This window comes from Mercenaria mercenaria, chromosome 2 (genome assembly GCF_021730395.1).
Source record: "Mercenaria mercenaria strain notata chromosome 2, MADL_Memer_1, whole genome shotgun sequence".
Lineage (NCBI taxonomy): Eukaryota > Metazoa > Mollusca > Bivalvia > Venerida > Veneridae > Mercenaria > Mercenaria mercenaria.
The window spans coordinates 99,687,178-99,703,981 of record NC_069362.1 but is presented as its reverse complement, the minus strand read 5'-3'; the positions used below and the strand labels follow the sequence as shown (position 1 = coordinate 99,703,981).

Here is a 16,804-nt window from a genome sequence, read left to right as displayed (position 1 = left end):
TACCACAAGGCTGCTATATATGAACTGTCTTTATTCATAAAGGGAAAGGTGCGGAATATGATTTAATGGTGACAAATATTGTGAAATACTCTATTATTAATATTTATTTTAGTTTACTGCGTCGTTATGACGTTGAATAGGGTAGTGACGTTGCACTAGAAACGATATATTATGCAGATGTTTTGAAATTGATAATTTAATAATTCACATGTTTTATGTTTTAATCTATTATATTTTCAAATTTCATCAAAATAGATTCCAAAATAAAAATATTAGAGCACTATTCCATGTACTTTTGAACATCATTAGTAACTCAGCGTTAAGGAAGAGCTTACAGCACGTGGAAATAATAAGTACTCATCAGTGTAACATTTTTACATACATTTTGATATTCCCATAAGAGAGAAGGTTGTGGTAATTTAAAACGGGTAAAATCAATTTTCTCTGATTTACATAGTTTTTACAATAAAATGGTGTGTAAGAGGAGAAATGCATATTTTAAAACTCACCATTATCAACCAAACGAATACGAGGGCTCCTATTTATAGAACTTCTATTTCTTTGCCCTGTAGCTTGACTGCGTTTGCATACACGGCAATCTTGTTGCAATATAATTTAAATATACAGTACAACCTTTCCAGAGCGGCCCCCTCTTAAGCAAAAATTTCTCTATAGCAACATCATAAAATTTTCTCTAAGCTAAAATATATTATCAAATTGACCTCTCCAGAACAACAACCTCTACATAACAGCCAATATTTGTACCTTCCATAAGGTGTTGCTCTACAGAGGTTGCACTGCACTTGTTAATAATTTGGCCACTGCAGATAAATGACTCCGTTGAGAGCGTGAGATAGTTAAATTGTAAATATGCACATATTACAAAGTTTAAAATAAATATCTCGCCTATTTTGCATTCAGAAAAGATAACAGTTAAAAGTACACATAGTCATAAATAATGCATAAGTGTCACTTTAAAAAGACATACCAGGATGACGTATCGGCAGAGCTTACGAAGCAAATAAAACTCATTCGTGACACGAATATAATTCTTGATTTAAATTTCTCTTTGCAGTATTTTCCGTTGATTTAATTTAACAGTTGAACCAAAATTGTAGTGTATCTTTCCATTTACTGCAATTATCAAAACCTTTCTTTCGAACTTTAGATTTATTAGGTGGTGCAGTTTTACTTCTTAATATTTAGGTTGATTCGGTTTGGCTGAAAGACTGAACATGTTAAACACATATGATAGGTTCAAATATATTTGATGTTTGCTTTTCTGAACTGTATCTAACTGAGAAATAATGTTTGATGAGATATGGTTTACATTTAAAATTGTATAACTCAGTTAAAGGTGGTTAATCAGATTCAAGTAACGGATTTGTTGGTAACATCTGATCATTTACGACTACTTGTGTTCACTTAGCACTTAATAAAGTAATAAAAATCGGTAAGACATACATTTCTAATAAGGATCTATCTCTGTGTAACTGGCCTTTTTTGTGTCATAGATAAATCTCTCAAAAATATATAAGAAAAGAGAGAGAAAAAAGGAAATTTGCTTAAACGTGCCTGATCACCGTTAGGGAAACTTCAAAAATGTTTATAAAAGGTATCTACTTGAATTGTTTGAAAAAAACGCGCCTTATTTACGAAAGATCGCCCCAGGACTGGGACTATAGTTCCTCTTCACTTCTTTTTATTTCTTTACTTGTTAACTTATATCATAATGTTTTATTATTATTTATATTTGCTGTTTCAAATATTTTGAAACCCAATGTTCGTCTTAAGGGAAGCTCATTTCATAACCGCTGTTGAATATTATAGAATATTGGTCAGATATATGTTGCAACGTTATTTGATATGATAACATTTTGTCTAAGTTATGAATGCCACACTCTTTTTAATCAAGAAATACAAGCCATTTCACTAAATCGTTGTGGAGAAATTACAATTTATAGCACAGAATACTTGGCTGAGGAAGTTATACAAACCGATAACGTTTTCGTCACATCCATTACATTATATATAGTTTATCATTTTATCTTGGAAATATCTTTACTATTTCAACTTTCCTCATGCGTAAAAGCACTAAAGTCTTGTAACGATCGTGTTACCATTCAAAGTGGTTCCATCTGTTGTTTTATCTATCGTCTCATCTGTCACAGGGTTCTGTTCGTCATTAGTATCGTTTTGTTTCTCTTTACAATCATTAGCATCCTGAACAAACCTATTCCCATGTCTAGCACCAATTATATCTAAAATCCAAACACAGCACTTCCAGTCACATGATATAAGTATGTAACTTGTCCAATATTATCGTAGAGGTATCCATTTAAACGCTTATGAAATATGCTGCCAACAGACGCTCCGAACATTTGGGATGCCATTCCCATACCAGTCGATTCCATATGATAATCAGTCCATGCAACACCGGTTGGCCACATTGGACCCCAAAAGAACGCGACTAGTTGAATAAGAACCCAAAGCGCAATTGAATTATCATTCGCAAATATAGCCATAACCACCGCACAACACATAGCGCCGAACGTTTCGACGAAAATAAGAACTTTAACAGATACCCATTTTGCCAATACGAAGAACAGAAAGCGACCTGAGGAAAAGCTTATCCAATAACTTGTGTTTATCATCGTGCCATCTGTCGAGGAGAACTTTAGCTGATCTATAGAAAAACTCCTCACAAACTGTGATACAAGATATTGTCCTCCACCAACATTTCCAAAATGGAAAAACATAGAGGATAATATACTAAACCCGTACCAAAATCTGCCTTTGGCACATGATGCTGGGTTTATCATTTGAAGCATTGCTTTCAATTTATTACACTTTCCATCCTTTATTTTCACTCTCAGTTCTGACTCTTTGTCTCTTGCCAATTCCTTCTCTTTTCTTATTGCTATTTCATTGCGAAGTTCATTTTCAACCTTTTTATTTTGTACCGAATTAATGTCAGCTTGTTTGATAAATTTGTTTTCGATCATTTGAAATACAAAGTACGCAACAGACAGGCTTGCTGTTGCAATTCCTGAAATTGCATATGCATATTCAATTTTTGAATTTGTAATATAATATGTTTCTTCTGAACGGTCTGGGGAAATAGACGTTGTTCTAAAATTATTAGTATCATTTAAAGTAATATCCGAATCCCGAGTATTTTGAATCATTTCTCCAAGAAAAGGATCCGAGTATAGCGGGGTCAGGAAAGACCCAAGTCCATATCCAAGGTGTACCAGTATTAATGGTGAAGCGGATTTATCCTTCCAAATGTTTAAAGATATGCGGGTTCCAGCTGAAAGGGGTAAAATGAAATAAATAATGTTTGTTTATTTTAAAACCCGATTCGAACAATGATTCTTTTAGGGGAGAAAATATATTATCTTATTTCTGACTGTATTTTATTTTATTTCATTCTATTTTATCAACGTTTCAGCCTTACGGCCTACTGAAAATGTTGAATTTGAAAAGTGATGCATTTCAAGAGTGAATAATGGAGAGGACTTCAATAAGCCTACTGGCTTCCTGTCCAATCCAGAATTTATGTATGTAAATAATCATTTGAAATATACATATTGGGGAATAAAATATGTTTAAACCAAGAGTGAATTCTGGAATCTGTTACTGAAAGAACAGTACAGAAATCACCCGATGCTCTTCCATTGTTTAAAGTATTAAAATTCATTTTATGTTCCATATGATATTGTATAACCAATATAAATAGCCTTTGAATAAAGTGCATGAAAAAAAATGCGTTTAGAGTTTGCGACAACTAAAGCGAATACAACCTATTTTAGTTTAAAGTGACGTACTAAAAAATTAACATCTGTATTTTTTTTTCAAAAACAGATACCAGATGATAAAAGATAAAGTAAACGATAAGCCATTATTGTTTAAGTAGATATTTAAATGTGTATGATAATTATAAAGTACCTCCAATAATTATGTCTGTAATACAGGTATATCAAATTTCAATAGCGTCACTCAGGTGTGTATTATGGATAAGAATTTCCAAAACGTATGGAAACATTTTTAAACTATCTTTCTTTCATTTTTAAACTATCGTTCTTTCATTTAAAAAAAATAAACCTGGAGATCTGAAACTCTAATTAAATAGTTCTACACATACGGATCAAAATATTTTCTACAATATCAAATTTGATTTAACCCTGATTTTTCACAATATACACAGAAAATTTGGCAAATGAAAAAGCAGGCTCGTGTGCTTGAATTTTTTGCAAGACTTATTTGAGAAATTTTGTGCGCCTATGGGAAAATCACAACTTTGATTGCATTTTCACAAATATTTTTTTCTACAATGTAGATTTTAATTATTTTTTTCAAAGTCGTAAACATACTTAAGATCTATAATATTGTGAATTTTAATGTATAGGTTCGCCTACTTGTTTTTGAGATATTTGCCCTCTGCACATCACATACTGATTTTAAGACATCATTTAGAATCATTTAACGTCTCAATAGTTTAATGTAGAACTATAGTAACCTTGCCATTTAATAAATTTACTCAAGGGTTGTCGCGAATTCATAAAATGATAAATGGCGCTCTGTCGTTATTTCTGGTTTATCAAATATGCAGAATCACCTTAAGAGCTACAATTTTATGTTGCGCAATTTCATATTACCTGCGTTATGTATAGCCTGGACAAATCCGCTGACAAAACAGAGCATCCAAATGTACTGCACGTTTGGAACCCATGGCATTAACACTACAGCAACAGCTGCAACATCCAGGGTTAATGCAACCATTAAATGGCTCCAGCCGCTAAACTTATCAACCAAGAGACCACCAACAATACAGCCAGGGAACGTACCGAAGCCCCTTGCAGACAGTGCCGCAGCAAGCTCCTCGTACCCAGTGTTCAATCTGTATTTTAAGTCAATGAGGGTCGGTCCAGGTACTTCAGCATACATACCCTGCAATACGATTTCAGTTTAATATGTCAAGGATTGTATACAATTTCACTTGATAATTATAATACTTTTTACAAACAATATCTTCCTTTTGCCCCCTTATAATGATATGTTCTTCAAAACTAAAACATAATCTTAAAAAATATGCATTTACTGACCTGTATTACATTTTATTGTTGTACTACTTAAGGCGTAAAAAAATAATTGTTTGTTTCCGGTATCCCGACCTACCCTAATTTTTTGGCCCGACCCTAAATGTTTTTATGGCCTTAGAGAATTTTTTTTTTCAACTTTTTAACAAAAAGTTGCAAAACTGCACTTTTTATGCTTTAAACATGGCCAGTGATGTTAAAAATCAACTTACTGATGCTCTAAAGGCATAACCCCCTTATTTGTATTTATTTTTTGACACAAAAATAATTTCCGAAAAGTCTCCCTTAATAAAAAAAAAATCAAAAAATTTTTTTTTTTTCCGACCTACCTACCCTTATATTTTTGAGCATGTTACCGGAAACAAAGAATTTTGTTTTAGGCCTAATATGATTTGGATTAATAGCAATTAAACGTTTACTTGCCATAACTATCCAAGAGAACACAAGAGCGCCTGTCTCTACAACTTTTTGTAATTTTCCACGGTTCCTTAGCCCAGCGGCTTTGACAACTGAATCATCAACATTCATCGTGAGGTTTAAATAAACAAATTTAAAACAGCAGTTAACGTTTATGTTGTTATTTTTTCCCTTGCAAGTAAGTAGATGTTTACATACAAACGAGAGAAAGAGTTTGTGCTGATGACATCTGAATAAAATTTACATATATTACAACAATTTAATTAAAGCTACTCTACTCAGTAATGTGTCTGCTTTCACACTATATTTTTGTATAGCATACTTAAGATTTAAATAAATGCATCAACTATTTTTTATGCGTACATTTATTGTGTTTGAAAATTGAATAAAGGTGCAGATGGTAGTTTGAGCCGCGCCATGAGAAAACCAACATAGTGCATTTGCGACCAGCATGGATCTAGACTAGCCTGCGCATCCGCTAACGGTTTCTCTAATTGCAATAGGCTTTGAAAGCGAACAGTATAGATCCTGACCAGACGCGCAGTCTGGTCTGGATCCATGCTGGTCGCAAATGCACTATGTTGGTTTTTTCATGGTGCGGCTCATTTCTCTGTGCTACTAAAGGCTTGTCTACCGCTAGTGAAACTTGTATTTGGATTAGTTTAAATCGAATGTACGAATGATTGGTATTTATTAAGGAATATCAGATCCTTCCATTATGTTTTTTGTCGGAACAGTATGACACATTCTGCTTTTTCTTTATCTCATAACTTTAACATATTATATGCTTTATTCTCTTACGGTTTATCTCTTGTTCAGATTCCATGGTCATAAAAGTGTTCCTGATGTCATCAACATACTTATGACAGCATTTCTGCAATCCCTCCTATCGACTAGGCCTAAAAATTATTTGTTTCCGGTAACATGTCTAAAAAAATTAGGGTAGGTTTTTTTTGTTTTGTTTTTTATTAAGTGATACTTTTCGGAAATTATTTTTGTGTCAAAAAATGAATACAAATACAAATATTCTCCAATGCCATAAAAACTCATTATTATGTAGGTGAACGTAAATTCCAAATTCTTCATGGCAGACTTAGGACACATTGTAGTTCTCTTAATGAACATCTATTCTCTAAAAATATCGTAGACAGTCCACTGTGTGTATGTGGCGAGGTGGAAAGTACACACCATTTCTTTTTCAGCTGTCCTAATTATCAGAGAGAGCGCACAGAACTACTTAACTGTATTAGGCCAATTACCACTGTTACACTACAAACACTGTTACATGGCGATTCCTCAATTACAAGCAGACTTAACAACTCTATATTTCTCCATGTACATAAATATATACAGAAGACAAAGAGATTCGATATGTAATTCCTTTATTACCCTTTTTCTTGAACACTAATAGCTGTAATAATAGCTTTGTATTCCAGGTTTTTTGTCAGTTTAGCCTTGACGAAAGTCCTAAAACTCCATGTGTCTTAAGTGACATTTCTGACCTATTGACCCCATTTCCTCTATTTTTCTTCCTTCCTTCCTATCCCTATCTTCTTAGATATTATTGTAAGATAAAGCATTTATAATTTAGAGTCAATTTCATATAAACATTTCAATTTTCTTATCCAAAAATCCTTTTTGTCAATCTGTTTTAAAAATACAGTTGACACATTTTGTCAGATACCATACATAAACGAAGAAACTGCAAGCAGAAAAATTATGATGGATTGTTTATATTGTTACCATTGAAATTGTATTAGTTATAGGGAGAGAGTTTTAAAAAAGCTTATAGCTTCCTACTCAATCCTATATGTTTGTACATTTAACAATTTAGTGTAACAGATGTAATTATGTCAATAAAATACTGTTTAAACCAAAAACATTTAGGGTCAGGCCAAAAATTTAGGGTAGGTCGGGATACCGGAAACAAACAATTTTTTTACGCCCTAACACTATCACATGACAAAGAAAAAGTCAATAGAAATAGCCGTCATCAACACATACAAATATCATGAGTTCTTACCTGTTTTTTTTTTACAAATTTGTTCATAATTGTAAGTTTCATACAGCTTCGCTTTAAAATCATTACAGGTTCATAAGGCCAAAGATATGGTGTATAAGTATCAAAATTCTTCGCGAAGCTCCGCATGAACTATCTTTTCCTCTTTGTGACCTGTTTAATGCTTCTTTACAAATATTCGCGGATACATCGGATTCAATGAAGAATAATTGCACACGAACATCAAAATATGTGTACACAAGTTACAAGAATGAAATTGATGGATATTGCATTTTTACTTTTATCGAGTGTATATAAATGAACTCTAGAACAAGAGTATGCTCACGCATTGATTTGTAAAAACTTTTTAAAACATTTCAATTTGGACGCGACGTCCAATAATGTTACAGGCACAACACACCATTTCCAAGGCAACGCTCATCATTTCCTCATTTTTCGTACAATATTTCCTGTTATTATTATTGTTATTATTATTATTATAATTATTATTGTAATAATAATAATCATTATTGTTATAAGTGTTACTATTGCTTCTAGTAGTAGAAGAGTAGCAGTAAGAGTAGGAGTTGTAGCTTAACGTGGTTGTAGAGATAGTGGCAGTAGTGTTAGAGCTCAAACTAGTAACTGAAGTAGAGTCAGCAACAGTAGTAGCAGTAGCAGCGGCACTAGTACCAGAAACAGAATTAGCATTTTCTGACCTAGTTATTTTGATGACAATACTCCGATATAACTCACAAACGCTTTCAATCATGTGGCATATGACGCTCGAGAAAACCGCTTTACCAGTCAGCCTATAAAACATTACATATTATAATCTTCACCTGTTTAATGTAAGTTAACAAGTCAGTTAGATTACTATTAAGGAAACTTATCGAATATAAAGAGATACAATTCACAATATGGAGAAACATGCAATATGTCGAAATACATTGGCACCTACTTTATTTCATAGTTATTTTGATATGAAGTACATGATTCTCGCTTAAGGTCAAGAAGGCGTAATGCAGCATCATCAAGCGGAACGTCAAACATTACACTTGACGACGCCACGTCTTTGCGTTCTAAGCGTTGACGGTAAACAGCTTGTATGTTAAAGATTTCATATCTACTTGTAGTTCATAAAAGGAGTGGATATAATCACTGCCTACTTTAAATATATTTTCTGATATATTCTTTTCCATCAAAGCTAGAATGAACGCCTTGAAGCAAAAAAACACTCAGATAAAAACTTCAACCGTTTTACCAGTATGTGTGTGTGTGTGTGTGTTTTGTTGTAGTTTTTTTTTGTTTTGTTTCAAATTTGAATAACGTGAATATTATAGCTGGACATAGCTGCTAAATCGCTGTCATTTTTAACTTTAGCTTGAAACAAAAACCGAATGATGTGAATGAACTGAAGTATAAGATATGAGAGATCGGTGCCGTTTCCCAACTTTTACGCAAAAATTTAGTACCCGGATCCCCCGAAACATGACCACTCAAAGTCTAGGTGACGATAGTGTAGGGTAGACGTGTTTATCTTTGCTCACGCTTTCCAAGTTATTTATGGACATAATGTAGTTGTTTCAATAAGTAAAAGTTTGTGGAACTTACTAACACTGGAAAACTTTAAGATGGTGTTAACAAATTTGTGATGGATTTTCCCAAAAATGTGATTTAAAAGACAAAAATGGATATTTCTTTGTGTACACTTAGATACCTTGCCACCTGTGTTCACCTGTCTACCTGTGATCAGAAATATCAGTGCTATATGAATGTAAATCTGATCAGTGTTAACTGACAATAAAGTATTTATCTACTGAAAGAATCTAACGGATTAACTTGTTTACTGATACGCAGTGCACTGTGCTTAAATGAAAGGAACAGTATATTACATTTCAAACTGAATGTGTCATACAAAAATACAAAATATATCTATATATACTATTGAGTGAGAACAGTATTCAAATGTCTCTTCATACTCCGTCTTCCAATAATTCTAAGAAGAGAGTATTAAGCTCACCAGACTTTGATAACGACTTAAAAAAGAATAAAACATACGCAGATATTGTTATGATTCCACCACCTTCAACGGAATGCAAAGGAGTATCCACTGTGCCCAGTCGGGAGGCCGCCGCCAAAGGTGACTCCTCCCGGTTGGGCACGGCGGATCTCTCGTCTCATATAGGTACAGACTTAGATGCAGAAGAGACATAATAACCACCCCAACCACAGACAGTGCCTTGCATAACAATTCCGCAGGAAGAAATGGAGAAGCTCTCAAATCTCCTCATCTCAACTTTCGAAGGTCAGATTAAAAATTTGGTTCGCCGAATCGTATCAGGTGTTACTGACAAACTAAACGAAAAAATAGAAAATCTCGAACATGCCAATATGGAACTTAATAAAGAAAATGCTAACCTTCACAGTCAGATTCAAAGTCTAGAGCATACGCTAGACGATCATGAACAATACTCACGAAGAAATAACATGCGTATATCTGGTGTGCCAGAAACTGCGGACGAAAACACCGACACTATTGTGGTGAACATGTGTAGTGACATCGGGGCTAGCATTTCTTTGAATGACATAGATCGCAGTCACAGGGTCGGTAAACCAAAACAAAATCCCACTAAACCAAGAGACATTATCGTCAAGATGTGTTCATACCGTTTTCGGCAAAATGTTTTCTCACGGCGGTCTGCTCTAAAGAATAATATCTGAAGAAGCTTTCGTGTGTACGGGCCCTCCGTAAGGATTTTAATTTACCCAACATACAAAACTTTTTCACCTATATAAGAATACAGTTCGGCAACAAATGGAGGTTTAAAATGAGGTCGTAGAAATCTAGCGGTGTGCCGTAACCATGGAAACGGCTACTGAAACTGATAATCGAGGAAACTAAAAATCTTTCTTTTGTCATATTTCAAAAAGTAATGGTATTAGAAACTTGATTTTTTTCATATTTCTATTAAGTTATGAATACCTATTGTTTGCACTGATTATATTCTAAATATCTTATTTAATTTCTTAATTGTCGTCAGCACGTGCAATTTTAGTTATCAGCACGTGCATTCAGTTGTGAACCAACAAGGTGCCTCTTTTAACCAGAAAATGTTTTCTGGACTTAATTACAACTATGGCTGATTTTTGGCTTGAAAATGTTATATAATACGCATTCAATTAAAATTCTAAAAAAATTTTACACGTCAGTTTAATTCCATTTCATATATCAATTCAGCGGATTGCATGCCATGTACGTTATTCATTCGCTTCCTTTTTCAATACACAAGAGCAATGAAGTTAGGGAATAACTCGTTGAATCTCGGCTTGGAATTTTTAATATAAATAATATGAAAGAAAAATTATTATCGAATTAATTGTTGGAAAACGTGATTTTTTTTTTTTTTTGATTTTTTTTTTGTGACATTGTTACCTGTCAGTATTGTATAGATACGCTTAACATATAATGCATGCATAAAATTGTTCTCAGTTTCGTTGATAATTTTACTATTACTGTAACGAATTCAAGTATTTTAGATTTCATACTTCTATCACTTCAATAATTAATCATATTACCGGACTTCTCTCCATAATTTAGCGATACAATAATGGGAGTAAACTAGGCCTAGAGTAAAGACTTCCAGTGTGTGTAGAACGGTTCTACCAAAGTGATGCTAATGTACATCTTTATATTGAAACCTGGTGCGCTATGTTATTTGTCAATTGCTAAATATCAGATAACAATGCTAAATGCCAAACACCTTATGCAAAATGTTTTGAAAACGAAATGGCATTTATTAAGTACTATGGAAGGCTATGGAAAGCCGGTGTGCCATGCTAATTGCCAAATGCTAAATGACAAACAGTTATTGCAAAATGCTATTTGCTATATGCTTAATGTAAAATATTGCCTGTGAAATAGTACATTTGTAATTGTCAAACAATAAATGATAATTGTTAATTGCAAATACGAAACAATTAATGCCAAATGCGTATTGCTAAGTACTTATTCAGATAAAGAGCTGAATATATCAGTGTATGAATGCATGCTATAAATAGTAACATAACTTTGTCTCTATTAAAAATATTTCTGAACATTTTAGAGTGAAAAGTTTCGATCACCCTCAGAACATGCTATTGCTTCAAATCAGGCTGATAGAACTTCATATGTTTTTCACGTGATTAAAAGTAACAGTCATTAGTGTAAGGGATACAGATTATTAACACACAAAGTTAAAGCATTTGACGAGTAGTATTTTTCATTTGGCAATAATTATAATCATTTAGCACAAAGGATGTGGCCTATGGCATTTGATATGTATTGAAGGCCGATGCGCCATGAATATAGCCAAATGTTAAATGACAATTATTTAATGCAAAATGCCAATAACTTAATGCTAAACACCAAATACTTAATGCTAAATGCCAATCACTTAATGCAAAATGCCAAATACTTTATATAAAATGCAACATACCAAATGCGATATGCCTATGGAAGGCCAGTGCGCAATGGTAACTGCAAAAATGTTAATGCAAAATGAAAAATGCTATTTACGAACTGCTTAATTTCAAATATTGGCTTTCGAACAGTAATTGTCAATGATAAATGCTTTTTTTGTTAAAACAATAAATGTCAAAATGCTCATTGCTAAGTTTACATTGAAATAAAGTGCTGAATATATCCGTTATATAATCACTGCCCTTCGTTACATAACTTTTTTTCTCTGTTACATATTTTAGTCTATTATATAATAAACATTTTACAGCATTTATTTTTTTCCCAAATGAGTAAAAGTTACATTCATTAGTAGGAGAGATAAAGATCACAAAGATTGATAATTTGAGAACTACCATTTATCATTTGACAAAAAGAATTTGTTTTTATCTTCTTCTTCTTCTCGTTCGCAACTTCATTGTCAGACCAGTAGCCTTGACGAAACTTGTGGTTTGCCGCAGATCCTCAATGCCTATATGCAGTTTCAGATGCATTGAGGTATTTATCGGCCAAGTCGCAGCTCGCTCATGGTCATACCTTTTTACATCTCCGAAGTATATGCTCCGCAGTCTGATCTTCCTCACCACATGAACAAGTTGGCGATGGTTCCAGTCTGTATTTCTTGTACATGTGAGCATTGAGCTTGTTGTGCCCCGAGCGAAGCCTGACCAACATCATTTGTTCAAGGAGATGAAAAGCATCTTTCTCTATCCTTGGTCTCCTTAGTGCCTTGATGATGGTGACTTTCTTCTTGTAACTCACAGGTTTTGTTGGTTGTTCTGACTGAGCATCTAGCTTAGCTAGTTTGTCAGCCTCTTCATTGCCCGCAAGTCCACAATGGATTTAATCCACTGAAGTGCTACTTTGCAGGTTATACTCAGGCTCTGCATTCTCCTGATTGGTGCGGAGCTTTATTGTTGATCAGAACTTCCATAACAGACAGTGCATATGTGAGAAAGACGACAGTGGAGCTTTCTTCTGCCGAGTCTTCAACCATTGAGACGGCCTTCATGAGTGCTTCAGTCTCTGCCTTGTAATTGCTGCAATGTTTTCCTGTGGCTGCATGTAGAGTTTTTATGACATTTAGCATTTTGTATACGGCATATAGTATTTTGTATGTAGCATTTAGCATTAAGTATGTGACATTAACATTAAGCTATTGACATTTAGCATTAACAACTTCTTATTTAGCATTTGGTAGTTAGCATAGCGCATCGATCCCACTAACTGCGCAGGGACAATGATCCCCAGAAGTTCACCAAGCATGTAAGATGTTGTTAGATGATCTGTTTATGCAATTCAAAATGTAGTTCCATGTTGTTGATGAGATCTTGTATAAGAGTCAGATAAGGATGTGACAGTTATAGCTTTGGCTTTGCTGTATTGAGAAAAAATCTAGATCACTTTCACTGTGAATTTCCATGTCTACATGTATACGGGTTATCGCTAAATGACAAATTTCATGGGAGTATTTTCAGATGGTGATTTTTTTCAGACAGATAATGTTTCTTTAATATATGTAACCTAACATCTCAATATATATATTTTCATTTTTGGTGAGAAGACATGTTATATTTAATGGCTATATATGTGTTTTTATATCATTGAAATGCTGTAAAGCACTGAAAACGAGGTATCAAGATTTAAATGTTTATATGAAACAAATGAAGAATGTAACCTTGTACCATTTCGGTATTCGCACTAAAAGCAAATTGATTCTAATATAGTGTGCATATTGATAAGTACCGGAACAGTCGTACAAAGTTGCAATAAAGATTAAATCCTAGCACTGAGACGTCTAGGATTTATTCAAGTTGCTTAATTTGAGTAAGTGGTAGTGCGTGGGGGTGGGGGGATCCGGGGTTTGGCCATCCGCAGTTATTCATTAACACTTGAAATTCGTCCTTACACATAGTCCTATACTTACGTTCTGTTTGCTTTTTAAAACGAGATTATGGTATATGTATGTTTTTCAATGTTTAGAATGCTAGTCATCATAGTAAAACGATCATTTGGAGTTCATTTTGTTTTTCAATTTGTCAATAAACTGTAAAGTGTTTTTGTATATAAAATAACTAGGAATATGCGACTTATTGAAGCAACGGAGCCGGAATGAAATGTATAAAGATAACATTTACTGACCATCCTTTTGCAAACTGTCACTTTAACATATGTATTTTTTCTTCGTAACCGCATGCAGAGGATGTATATTGCTACTACAAATGTGCATGAAAGAAATACAGACATACTCTTTCAAAAACATAGTATTTTCCTTTTATTTTTCCGGTCTATATACAAAATATACAGTACTTGATAAAATACCGATGGTGATGATATCTCCGGAAAGTGTATTGCATAATACGAGATTTCAACAGAGTAACAATAAGTGACCCACCCCAAAAATAAGAAATACGCAAAACATTATTATTATCTCGCAAACATCGTACATTCTTTCTACATGTACATTAGCATCAGTTTGGTAGAACCGCTCTACACACACTGGAAGCCTTTACTTTTGGCCTAGTTTACTCCCATAATGGTTCCGCTGAATTATGGAGAGAAGTCCGGTAATATGATTAATTATTAAAGAAATAGAAGTATCAAATCTAAAATACTTGATTTCGTAACAGTAATAGTAAAAATATCAACGAAAAAGGGAACAATTTTATGCTTGCATTATAATATGTTAAGCGTATCTATACAATACTGACAGCTAACAAAAGGCAATGTCACAAAACAATTTATCCACACGTTTTCCAACAATTAATTAAATAAACTTTGTTGTTTTTCATATAATATCTATTAAATATTCCAAGCCGATATTTAACGCATTATTAATTAACTTCATTGTCCATATGTATTGAAAAAGGAAGAGAATTAATAGCCTATGCAATCCGCTGCATTAATATATAAAATGATGTTAAACTGACGTATCAAAATTTTTAGAATTTTAATTGCATGCGTACTATACAACATTTTCAAGCCAAAAATCAGCCATAGTTGTAATTAAGTGCAGAAAACATTTTCTGATTCAAAAAAGAGCACCTTGTTGGTTCACAACTGAATGCACTTGCTTTTTACTAAAATTGCACGTGCTGATGTCAATTAAGAAATTAAATAAGATATTTAGAATATAATCACTGCAAACAACAGGTATTCATAACTTAATGAAAATTTGAAAAAATCAAGTTTCTAATACTACTACCTTTTGAAATATGACACAAGAAAGTTTTTTGAGTGTCCGCGATTACCAGCTTCTGTAGCCGTTTCCATGGTTACGGCACACCGCTAGATTTCTACGACCGATCTTAAAAGTCCGTTCTTACTTTACTTAATTGTTTTATCATAGTAAAAATGTTTTGTATGATGGGTAAATTAAGTATGGCATATATTTTGAAAGATTCCTCGTATATAAAGGCCACGCCGGGGTATACATTGATGAAGACTTCACACGAAAACGCAGTTTGCTTTTGTTCCAGTCTAGAGAGCTGGTGCGTTTCAGACATTTGATTGGAGCATGGTCTGCCGACGGGAACATTTTAGTGAAAGACAACAAGTCTGAAGTGCACCGCATTCAGTCCGAAGACCAACTATTTTTAACATTGTTGATTCTCGAATAAAATTTTATCAAACTAATGAACACCTACTTCCACCAAAACCCAAGTTTACTTTAAGACATTTGAAAAAAGAAATCCAAGAATTTCATTCTAAGTATGTCTTAGTTCCAGCAGACAAGGCGGCCAACAATATTATCATCATTTGACGCCTACATTATATTAATGTTTTACAAAACGAACTAAATAGCACTAAAACTTATACATTGAGTCCTTCTGTTGAAAATAAGTTGGTCACTGATCACATCACTGAAGTTCCTAATTTAAAAGTTCGTATAGACGATCAACAAATTAAACTACCGACAATGTACTGGATTCCTAAATTGCATAAAAAACCATATAAAGCTAGCTTCATCGCTAATTCAAGCTCTTGTACAACTACAAATATTTCAAAACTATTAACATCATGTCTAACTGCTGTGAAAGCCCACGTGGAATGATACTGCGATAAAGTATACGAAAACTCTGGTAAACATTTATTTTGGCCGATTAAAAATTCTGGCGAAATCCTGGATAAGTTTAAAATTAATAATTACAAGGTTTCTACAGTCAGTACATACGATTTTTCTACTTTGTATACCACTTTACCACATAACTTCATAACTTAATAAATGACAAATTAACTGCCCTAATTCAAAAGACTTTTGCCAGAGAGAATGCTACATTTCTCGCTTGCAATTTTGATAAAACTTTTTTACCAGCAATATTATTAAACATTATACAATGTGGACCTGTGACGAAGTTTGTAAAGCCCTTTCCTTTTTATTGAACAACATTTACATCAGGTTTGGGAATGCAGTTTTTAGACAAGTTGTTGGTATTCCCATGGGAACAAATTGTGCACCCCTTGTCGCAGATTTGGTTTTGTATTGTTATGAAAGAGACTTTATGTTGAGCCTTTCTCCAGATACGCAGGCAGATATTATAACTGCATTTAATAATACATCACTTTATCTGGATGATATTCTTAATAAGATAATCCGTTTTTTGGTCATTTGGTGGGTACTATTTATCCTAGGGAGCTTCAGTTAATTAAAACTAACAATTCGGATACTGATGCTTCATTTTTAGATTTACATCTCTCTATTTATGACAATATTATACATACCAAAATTTATGACAAGAGGGATGATTTTAATTTTGGTATTGTAAATTTTCCCCATTTGGATGGGAA

General features: G+C 33.5%; 1 protein-coding gene across 1 annotated transcript; it reads right to left on the bottom strand.

The window, feature by feature from the left end:
- Window positions 1-366: 366 nt before the first annotated feature.
- Window positions 367-5,696, bottom strand: LOC123562926 (sodium-dependent glucose transporter 1A-like). Its single transcript, XM_053537355.1, has 3 exons — window positions 5,526-5,696; window positions 4,662-4,953; window positions 367-3,313 (listed from the first exon to the last, which is right to left on the bottom strand). The coding sequence occupies exons 1-3, from the start codon at window positions 5,628-5,630 to the stop codon at window positions 2,262-2,264; spliced, it is 1,449 nt and encodes a 482-aa protein (XP_053393330.1). The 5' UTR covers window positions 5,631-5,696; the 3' UTR covers window positions 367-2,261.
- Window positions 5,697-16,804: the final 11,108 nt, after the last annotated feature.